Source organism: Carlito syrichta, unplaced genomic scaffold, assembly GCF_000164805.1.
Source record: "Carlito syrichta isolate Samal-C Ts95f unplaced genomic scaffold, Tarsius_syrichta-2.0.1 Scaffold307333, whole genome shotgun sequence".
Classification (NCBI taxonomy): domain Eukaryota; kingdom Metazoa; phylum Chordata; class Mammalia; order Primates; family Tarsiidae; genus Carlito; species Carlito syrichta.
Window position 1 is genome coordinate 223,537 of NW_007251429.1, and position 12,039 is coordinate 235,575.

At 36.2% G+C, this 12,039-nt stretch overlaps 1 protein-coding gene across 1 annotated transcript in view; it reads right to left on the reverse strand.

Annotated features, from left to right (window-relative positions):
* CPQ (carboxypeptidase Q) overlaps positions 1–12,039 on the reverse strand; it is a 300,673-nt gene that overhangs the window by 162,028 nt on the left and 126,606 nt on the right. Inside the window, exon 4 of the mRNA XM_008064423.2 lies at positions 5,333–5,540. Within this exon, the coding sequence (XP_008062614.1) occupies positions 5,333–5,540 (208 nt within the window). The remainder of the gene's footprint in view (positions 1–5,332; positions 5,541–12,039) is intronic.

A 12,039-nucleotide genomic window follows, 5' to 3' on the forward strand; every position in this document is an offset into this window, starting at 1 on the left:
CAAAAAAAAAAAAAAAAAAGAGCCATAACATCCTAGAAGTGATGCATTCATCAGATCCTCTTCCAAAGTGACAAGGAGCTAAAGAGGAATGACCCAAGGAGGACTTGATGTATGTATAGGGGGGGGCAGTGGGGGGTGCATAGAAGGAATAGGCCAAGCCCAAATAAATTTTACAAATGAAATCTCTTTATGAGTGTTCTAATGATACTCTGAGACAAGAGACAGTATACATAAGTGCTCTTTGTGCCTAGGAAAGAGATGTCAAGCGAAAAAACATGAGAAAGGCACAATTTCTCCTATGAGATGACTTGATAAGGATGGCACTGCCTGTATCCTGAGTCAACCTATATCCATCAGATTTAGACACCATCAGATTTAGCAGAAGTATGCCCAGGCTTAATGGAACTTCTTAGGGGTATAAAGAAATGGGAGTCAGGAAATCTAGAGACATGTTCCAGACGTTCTTATCACACATTTGTTGTATTCCCTTGGACAAGTAACTCCTGGGTTCATTTCCTCATCTGAAAGGCACAAAGTAAATCTCTAGGGATCCTGAATTTCCAGAATCCATAATCTCTGTCTGTGCCTCTAACTAAGACTATCTTAAGTGTTAGGATAACCTCTATAGATTCAACTTAAAAAAAAAAAAAAAAAAAAACCTACTCATGAATGGCAATGAGTTTCCTTTGAATTTTCAAATGCAAAATAGTTCCTTAATGAATGGGGGTAGAAATAATATTGCTATTTTAGTAACACAAAAGATCAGTTCAAAAATAAAAAAGCTTTTTTGCTCACTCTCTCATAGTCATTCTCAACCAGAGGATGGGCCTCAAAGATACTATGGATTCCCAGGGATAAAGCTGTCTGTGGAAATAGGTTCAGAGGTCTAATGTCAGAGATTACAGAAAATGGCTTTCCTTCAATGAAGTGCACACCCTCAAAGTGTCCAAGATCTGCTAGATACTGTACAATATGCCCAAATCAAAGAGGAGCACAGTTTCTGAGGAGGTCAGAGTAGAGAGAGAATTCTGGGCTTGGAGAAGCCAAATGTGCCACCACATGTTCTTTATAATGAAGATAGAATTTATGTTTATAATACCCTGCTATTTTCATAAATTGAAACTCAATAAAGTATTTGTATTACTAGCATCTTTTGAAAACCTGGTCAGGCTTATGACTGGATTATATGCAATAGAGTTTTGAAATGTGCTAATACTTTATCAATCACATACATACTTTTCTAGAGTTGAAATTCACCACATCTTGTTCATGGTTGTTGGGACAAAATAGGAGGATTCTTACATGCTAATTGCAACTGCTTTACTTTTAAGGTTCTATGCATGTTTAATAAGATGTAAGGGCCTGTGTTATCACCAAAAATTATCTATCCACTGCCCATTGTTAGTCCATGCTATTGTTTGCATATGTCACTGAAGAGCTCATGTGTTAGAAAGTCAATCCTCAATGTGACAGTGTTGGGATGTGGGGCCTAATAAGATATAATTAGATCAGGAGGGTTCTGCCCTCATTAGTCAATTAATATCATTATCACAGAAGAACACTGATTATCTCAAGAGTAGGTTTATTTTTTAAAAAAGGAGCTCAGCCCACTCTTGCTCTCTTGCTCTTGTCCTCTCTTGTCCTTCCACTTTCTGCCCTAGGATGATGTGACAAGAAGGCCCTTGCCAGATGCTGGTGCCATGCTCTTGGACTTCTCTACCTCCAGAACCATAAGTCAGTTTCTGTTCATTATAAATTCCCACAGTCTGTGGTATTCTACTATAACAGCATAAAACAGACTAAGACAACCCACCTTCCTCACCTCTGCCTACCCTCAGATCACTCAAGATGTTTGATCTTCAGGCAGAATTATGATAATTTCGACTTACCCTTTTCATTTTTAGAGAGAATTTCCATTGCAACTAATTTGCTCAGTTATTTAGTACCATTATTCTTTAGTGTGCTATGGAACAAAGTATCGAGGATTTGTTAGTCATAAGTTCGTCAATCTAAACTATCAAAACCAACATTTGTGTTACTGTAAGCATTGCAGATAATAAAGAAAGTTAGATGAGTTTAGGAAAGTTTACCAGAATTTAAGAGAGCTAAACTCTCTCACTGGCCTATGAAAGAACAGTTTTTAGTTGACCTTGAATCACCATCATGCATTTCCTTTCCCCCTTTCTTCATTCTCATTTTCTGTTCATTTGTGAATGGTACCATATAATGTCCTCTTACTATAACTGCTTCCTATCTTACCTTCCAGGCTCCCCTCCTTCTTTGTCTTTTTTTCCCTCTATCTTCTGTTCACCTCTAATCACTCACTCTAGCATTTATCTTCATCACAACATTTATCTTATCGAAAACAGGGAGGGGAAATACCATGTTGAGATCAATGTTTTAAAAGACAGCTTTAGCTTCATTGCCAAGAACAGAAGGGGCACGAGAGAGACCAGAAGAAAAAAAATGAGGAGGGAAATACTGAGGGTCTGAATTCAGACAGCAATAGGAGTAAAGGCAAGGTGGGAATAGAATTTTGTTTTAATATGCTGAATGTAGAATGAACAAGATGCAATACCTAACTGTAGGACAGCAATAAAGAGGAGAGAATGAAAAATAGTTTGAAGTTTTGTAATTCTGTTAACAGGTATGTGTGGTTCATTTAACTGACACAAGAAACTAAGGCAAACATCAAATATGAGAGAGTTAATGTGTTCAGATTTGGACATGCTGAGTTACATTGAGAGGAGAGGTCACGTATGTTGATGGACAATCAGTATTCTAAAAGGGCAGGAAAACTTCTAAGTTTAAAGAGGATCAAGATTAACAAAATGCTCCAACCATTTCCCTCTTTACTTTCTTCATTTGCAAAAACAAAATAGGTGTTGACAAGCTATTGCATGCCAAATCCTAGGATAGCCATGGGGCGGGGGGAGTAAACAAAGTGCCTTTTCTCAGAGTATTTGCAAGCTCTGGTGGCAGGTAACATCATAACAGTGGCATAAAGTATTTGGATGAAAGGAGAATTACCAGAGGAAGCTTTATGGAAGAGGTGACATTTATCGAGAATAAGATGGACAGTGCTTACTCACGTTCATTAACCAACCTAACACTTGAAAGAGGGACTACATGCTTTCATTTGCTGTCACAGTCTGTATGTCCCCTGTGGTTCCAGGCCGGCTATAAGGCAGATCCTCCCCGAAATACAGCCACAAACTTGACTTTACTGTGCTTATTTATATTCCTTCTGTGGAAGTAATGTTGTGACTTCTTTGTGGGAGAACTTTTGTACATCTTCTATCTTTTGAATCTTGGTAATGAGGCATTTATGATCAACTCTTGGAATGCTAGGCAACACTAAGGCAGAGGTAAAAGTTTAAGCCCAATTCCCGAGCTCTCTCTGGAATTGTCCATCTACCTTCCTGGAGAAGATGCTACTCCCACAGAATAGATGAGTGAAGCATCTTGACAGAGACCAGGATGCTTAAAATTCAGGAAGACTCAGCAATTCCACTCCCAGGTATTTACTCAAGAGACATGAAAACATAAGTCCACAGAAATACTAGTACAAGAATGTTCACAGATATCTCATACATAATAGTCAAAAACTAGATACCACCCACATGTCCTTCAGCTGCTGAATAAATAGATAAATAAATTGTGGTATAAACGAACAATAAAATATTATGTACCAATATAAAGGAAGAAATGAATCAACAAAATAGATAAATCTAAACATCATTATGCTGAGTCAAAGAAGCTAGACCCGAATGACTGCAGAGTATGTGATTCTACTTCTATATGAAATTCTGGAAAAGATAAAACTATAGTTCTAGAAAGGAGATCAGTGGCTGCCAGGGGGTTGGAAATGGACTGGACTGCAAAGGGACACAAGGAAACCTTAGGAGTGGTGGAGGTAGTCTACGTTATAATTGTGGTAGTGATTACATACACTATACATTTTCAAAATTCATTGAGTGATACACTTAAATTTGGTAGATTTACTCTATGTAAATTGTAACTCAATACAGCTGATTTTTTAAAAATGAAAATAACAATCAGGCTGAGCTGAGGAATAGGCCCAGGCCTTCTCAGCCAGAGGACGTTAATGGCCTTCAGGATGCTGTCAGAGCCAGCTTTACTCAGCCCTCTGGCTCTTAAGAAATCCTCTGCCTAGATGCTTCAGCCTCAGACTCTGACACTCCCTGGCTGCTACAGACTAAGGAGCCAAGTAACTCACACTCACGCTGCAGAAGGCTTATATCTCCATCACCAACCCACTACTATTCACTTTTTCCTTCATTCTATTGATGCCGTCAAACAAAAGTCTGAAATTTCTTTATAACTTTATTTTCAAGTTCCAGTTTTAGAAAGTCAATAACTAATAATAAAAGAGATTTGTACCAGAAGCCTTAAAAAAACTGTTTTTTCCTCACTTGATGCAATACAAGAAAACACAACTGCAATGTACCAATCACTGTGCTAGGCTATTTGATGTGCATTATCTAACCTAGTTCTCCCAATGTTTGTTAGCTACACATACCAACCCTTTCTTTGCAGATACATTCTGTAAAGCTCAGAAAATAAGTAACTTGCCCAAGTTATTTGACATTAAGCTAGTATAGAGATTGGATCTGCCTCCAAACCATTAAAACACACACACTGCCCAAACTTTACTTGTATGATCTTCACTTGTATGCCTAATCCTGAATTGTAACCCACATCTTTAAAATAAAATATAAAAATAGTAACAACAAAAACACACACACATCCACACACTGACTCTGGAAATTGCACATACACTGTGGTTTAAAGCTTGATTTACTATTCATAAGGGCTTGAGTCACTTACTAGTGTGTACCTTGGGCAAGTGAGTTTCCTTCTAGGTTAGTTTCCTCACCTATAAAATGAAAAAAATAGATTCCACTTCACTGAGCTTTGAAAGATTAAATACAACAATTCACACAATAAGCACAATGAGTATTAGTTATTGATTTGATCTCAAATGCCAGGCACATATGTACAAATATGTGCAAATACATATGTACAAAACATTATTCTCAACTGTTCAGAGGTTGAATTTCCACACCATGGGTCTCATTCTTCCCTCTGACTAATCTTGCCTTTCTTTCTTCTGTCAAGGTAGTACAACTTTTGATGTAAAAAAAAATGTATACACACACACACACACACATATACATAGCTTCTTTCTTCAAGGAGTCTGTGAGAACCATCTCTGTAGTCTCATATTCTCTCTTTACCAAACTATCTAAAAGCTCAGACTTCACCACAACACCCTATTCTAGACAAGGCATTCCTCTCCTTTACTCACCTGTTCCGGAAACTTGCTCCCAGTGATCTCTGCTACAGTGTTGAAGGAGTCCGTATCTGGGTAGGTCTTTGCCCCCATCTTCAACTGAATGACAATTCTGATCCCCCGAGAAGCCATTCTTGACAGCATTTCTGCATCTTCCACTGTGATACAGGCCGTTGGGATCCTGGGCACAGCATCCTGGTATTCCTGAATACCTGTGTGAGGACTTGAGAAAAGATCCATCAGGTTACACTGAAAGTAGAAATGGACCAAAAGTATTTTTTTAAAGTCCCTGTATATTAACTTTTTACCAGTCTTTGTTTGCATGTGGGGAATGGGGAAGGTGGGCAGTACTGGTTTATTTGCTTTTGATATGAATGTAATTTTTATTTTTAGTAAAAATAACTAAGAGGTTTCAACTTCATAATCATCTCATTGAAGACATATGTAATTTGTCTGATAATGTGGATAATCCTTGAAAGTAGCAAATTGCCACAAACTCTGAAGGACTTTAATAGAGCCTTTGTGACAAAAAGGTGAACACATCTATACAAGAAGACAATGAAGCACTGAAGTCTGTCAAGGCTGCAGTCCATGTGGAAGATTCATATGGTCTATAAGAAAACTACTACAAAGTCTTTCTCTTCCCAACCAAACACAGAAGTCCAAATATATAACCCCGTGCAGGTGGTAGAAAGCTATGCAGGAAAACTGTCAAACAATGTCTGAGGAAATATGTGTGTTCCCATGAAGAGAAGTTGCTGAATAAACCAAGGTCTTGATTTTACTGCCACAAACAAACAAAAACTTTAAAAATTTTGGCACTAAAAGAGAAATACTAACCCAACTGGTCAGATTTTTCCTGTTAATTTCCAGATGCTTCTTAGATGACTAGAAACACGTATAATTGGAGTTTTTATTAATCTGCCATTGATTCAACCTCTGTATCTGCTAATGAGGTTTATCAAAATCATTTTCTAAATTGGCTCTTTTAAACTGTCCTTTTTCACCCCTGAGGTATAGCTCCACACCCTCCCAGACCACAGTGCTCTCAGGCATATGGTCACAGCTTCTGAGTGCATGTGAAAATCTATCAACCTATTGTCTGTTAATGTATAAGCTAAAAACCTCCCTTTTCAAAATTAGTTTTTCTTTTCATATTTCCACATTTGTTTCAGGAGGTCTCAAATTACATAACAACATTCTTCCTCCTTTCACCCACAACACATTTGTCTACTACACATAATAGCTTTGTGCTTTTCTCCTACAAAAGTGACTCCAATCTCCACATGCACAGACACAATGACCCAGCCTTCTCTATAACTGCATTCTTGGTATGACTATATTATTGTCATATTCCAGTAACTATTTACTTAGAGAAATTGCATAGCAAGATAGTTAAGAACACAGGCATTGTAGGTTCAAATCTAGGTTATGCTACTTATGCTAATTGGCCCTGGGCAAGTTACCCACATCTTTGCTTCAGGGACTTCATTTATAAATGAAGGTGATGATAATAATACATATTTTATAGAGTTATTTTCCACATTTAACTAATTTAACTGAGTAAATAACTTACCCTGGAAATATAGGAAACACTCAATAAATGTTAAATATTTATTTTATTAGTTTGCCTATTAAGTTCTTCCTATAGAGACTGTCTAATCTCAAGTCATTAGTACCATCTGAATATACCCTCTATGGACATTTCTTAAATGTTGACTGCAAATTTTATTATTCATCAAGAGAGACAAATGATTTATAAGCCCAGAACTTGAATACAGAGACTCAGAATTTGAATCCCTGCTCTGGAGTGTATGTAATCCCCTTTAACTTCTGGTTTAGGCTCTGTAGTCACGTAACTTAGGTCAAATGGTGGCTCCAACATTATGTAACTGCATGACACCACAGACTTAGATTACCTCTCTGTTTCTAAGTTCCCTCATCTGTAAAGTGGAGAAAAGTGCAAGTATTGACCTCATAATATTGCTATGAAAAATAAAAGATAGTATGTATAAAGAATTTAAGGCCGGGCTCGGTGGCTCAGCCTGTAATCCCGCACTTTGGGAGGCCGAGGTGAGCGGTTTGCCTGAGCCCCCGGATTCGACACCCGCCTGGGCAACTTGACGAGACCTCATCTCTACAATAAATCAAAAAATTAGCTGGGCATGGTAACGTGCGCCTGTAGTTCCAGCTACTTGGAAGGTTGAGGCAGAAGGATCGCCAGAGCCCAGCAGGTCAAGGCTGTGGTGGCTGGGAGTGGCCACTGCACTCCAGTCTGGGCGACAGAGTGAGACTCCAACTCAAAAAAAAAAAAGAATTTAAGACAGTGTTTGGTACAAGTGTTTGGTACAAAGTAATTACTTAGTAAACATTAGCTGTTGTTATTTCTTTAGTGCTAATTTTTCCCACTAAAGTTAGTAGTGTGACTAATGACCAGAGATTACCTTGCAACATGTAGAAAGACAATCTAAATATTTATTATTCATATTACCTTACATGATGTCTGGGATTCAACAAACTCTCTTTGTTCTCAGACTCTCTTACTCAAGCGAAGGTCAGTACAACATTTCTTAACAGGCTCTTTTAAATAAAATTTCTAGACAATTTGAACTAATAAGCTACATGTATGATTTCTTAAAATAAGGATAGTGAGCCGAGCTCAACTAGAGGAAATGACACTAAAAGGCATCTTTTAACTATGGTTGTGAATTCAAGATATGAAAATCTTTAAAATTGTTTCGGCACTTAGGCATGTCTTTCAGTGGTGGAGAATCCATTATCGTTTAATAGAGTGAGGCAAAATAAAGCAAACAATTTTACTTAGAATTCTGTACTTTCACTTTAGCAAAATTGGCCTGGAGGGACCAATCAGCATAAAAACCACCTTCTTGCCCCCATTTACAAGCTTTATTTGCAATTTGATAAAAGCAAACTACAAAGAAATCCATAAAAAACCAAAATAAGAACATTTGAAGATTAACAAACAATCCTTCACAGACTCTTCCAAAAAGTAGAAGAGGAGGGAACAATTCCCAACTCATTCTACAAGGCCGCTATTACTGATATCAAAACTAGACAAATACATCACAAGAAAACTACAGACCAATATCTCTTATAAATGCAAAAGTCCTCAGCAAGATACTAGCAAACTGAATCGAGCAACACATGAAAAGGATTATACACCATGACATATTCCTAGGAATACAGAGTTGATTTAACATCCAAAAATCAATCAATGTAATATTCTGTATTAATATAATAAAGGACAAAAACCACGTGATTATCTCAGTAGATGTTGAAAAAGCATTTAATAATATTTAGCCCCTTTTAAGATAAAATTACTAATCAAACTAATGAAAGAAAACTTTCTCAACCTGACAAAAGGTACCTACAAAAAATTCACAGCTATCATCACATGTAATAGTGAAAGACTGAATACATTTTCTCTGAAATCAAGAGTAAAATGTTTATCTCCCCATTCCTATTCAATATTGTACTGGAGATTTTAGTTAGAAAACTTATGTAAGAAAAGAAAAAAATAAATCTAGATTAGAAAGGAAGAAATAAAACTCTCTCTTCTCATATGATCTAAATATAGAAAATCTCCAGGAATCTACACATACACAAAAACAAACAAAAAAACTACTAGAATGAATTAACAAGTTCAACAAGGTTGTGAGATAAAAGATCAATAAACAAAAATCAATTTTATAGTAGTGATGAACAATACATTACAATAGCAATACAGTAGCAAAGAGCAATCTGAAAATTAAATAAACAATTGCACATACATTAGTCATGGAAACAATAAAATATTAAAAATAAATTTAGCCAAAGAAGCTTGAGACTCAAACACTGAAAACTATAAAATACATTGAAATAAAGTAAATATCTAAATAAATGGAAAGATGATTTATGTTTATGAATTAGAAAACTTGATACTGCTAACATGGCAATACTCCTGAAATTGATCTTCAACTAATACAGTTTAACACAATCCCTATCAAAATTCCAGTTGTTTTCTTTTTTGAAGAAGTTGACAAACTGATTCTAAAACTCATATGAAAACCAAAGATTCCAAATAACCAACACAAGTTTGAAGAAACAGAACAAAGCTGGAGAACTCACACTTCTACACTTCAAAACTTACCACTAAATTATATTAATCAAGACATAAGAATATACATATAAATCAATAGACTATAATTGAGAGTCCAGAAATAAACCTTTGTATAGACAATTCATTTTCACATGGATACCCAGACAATTGAATGAGAATAGAAAAGAATTTTCAACAAACGGTGCTGGGACAACCAGATATCCATATGCAGAAAAATAAAGTTATACCCCTACATCATACTATATACAAAAATTCATTCAAAATGAATCATAGACCAAAATATAATAGCTAAAACTACAAAAATTCATGACTTTGGGCAAGAAAATTGTCTCTTAGATACAACACCAAAATCACAAGTAACAAAAGAAATAATAAATTGAGCCATCAAAATGTTAAACTTTTGTTCTTCAAAGTATACCAACAAAAATGGAAAGATAATCCAAAGAATGGGTGAAAAGTTTTGCAAATACTCAACATCATTAATCATCAAAGAAATGCAAATCAAAACCACAATGAGACACATGGGGGAACCCCCAAAAACCCAGAATTTATTTATAAAAAATCGCGTATTTATTTTTACATGTTTAAACTTCAGTCACCTTCAAAGTACTCTTGTTTGAGGCAATACACCTATCCAGATACTTTTTCCACTGCTCAAAAACAGTTTGTAAATTCATCAATTTTGAAGACTTTTAGTGCTCCTGCCAATTTTTGCTTCACCTCTCCCATGTTGGCAAAATGGTTCCCTTTGAGGATTTTTTTTCATCCAGGAAAATAAACAAAAAGTTGCCTGGGGCAAGATCAGGTGAATACAAAGGGTGGGCAGTGGGGGTCATGCTGTTTTTTGGTCAACAACTGCTGAACACACACAGTGCAGTTTGGTGATTGTAAACCACCTATCATGAAATAAACAAATGCCTTGAAAGAATCCCACCCCCCCCCCAAAAAAAAAAAAAAAATCACTGAGGTCAACCTCTTACAACACTAGCTGGTTCACTGATGCCAGTGGGTTCTTAAAATACTTACCTAGCAGGGGAAGTCCACCTCATACCAGTCAGAATGACTATTATTAATAAGTGAAAAAAACAACAGATGTTGGTGAGGTTGCTGAGAAAAGAGAATACTTGTACATTGTTGGTGGGAATGTGAGCTGGTAGATAGAGCCTCTTTGGGAAGTACTTTGGAGATTTCTCAAAGAACTAAAAATAAATTTACCATTCGATCCAGGAATCCCACTACTGGGCATATTCCCAAAGGAGCATAAATCATTCTACCAAAAGACACCTACATTTGTATATTTATTGCAGCACTATTCACAATAGCAAAAACACAGAACCAACCTAGGTGCCCATCAATGGTGGACTGGGTGAAGAAAATATGATACAAATTCACCATGAAACACTATGCAGCCATACATAATAATGAAATCAGGTCCTCTGCAACAATGTGGATGCATCTTCAGACCGTTATTCTAAGCAAACTAACATAGAAGTAGAAAACTGAATACCACATGTTCTCACTTATAAGTGGGAGCTAAACACTGAATACATGTGGACCTAGAGATGGGAACAATGGACAACAGGAACTCCTAAAGGGGAAAGGAAGGGAGGCAAACAAGGGTTGCAAAACTACCCACTGAGTACCATGCTCATCATTTGGGTGATGGATTTAACAGAAGCCCAAACTTCACTATCACACAATAAACCAGTTTAAAAAAACTGCACATGTACCCCTTGAATCTAACATTTTAAAAAATAATAAAATATATAGAGTTGTTAACAATTCAGAAATTTTTAAAAATCCAACTTTAAACATGGGTCAAGAATTTAAATAGATATTTATCCAAAGAAGATATACAAATGGGTTATAAACACATGAAAAGATGCTGAACATCATTAGCCATAAGAAAAATGCAAAACAAAATTGCAATGAGATGTCACTTCACACTCACTAGGATGTCTGTGTACAAAAGGAGATAAAAACAAGTACTAGGAAGGAAATGAAGAAATTTGAATCACTGTATATTGCTAGTGGGAATGTACAATGATGTAGCTACTTTGGAAAACAATTTGACAATTTGTCAAAAAGTTAAACATATACTTATCATATGATTCAGTAATGCTCCTTGGTATATACTCAAGAGAAATGAAAATATATGACCACATGAAGAACACTTGCATACATATATTCACAGCAGCATTTTTCTTAACGATTAAAAGGTGGAAACAATCTTAATATCCATCAACTGGTAAACAGGTAAACAAAATGTGACATAGTCATATAATGAAATGTTATTCAGCAATAAAAAATGACCTTTTGGGACATGCTACAACATGGATGAACTTTGAAAACATTATCCAAAGTAGTGTGTGTATATATGTTCAATTGCTTTTGCATTGGTTTCTGCTTTGCATTGCCATATAGAGTGGTAGTGGGGAGTGGGTCTCAGGGAACATACACCACAATAAGTGAACTTTTAATTTGCAAGTAGTATCTGATTCCTAGTGCCCCATCTCCCACTTTATTTGAATTTCAAAAACTACAAGAGACAGCAAAGCTTCCCATCCACCATCCTATTTCATAATAGAACAAATCCAGAGCC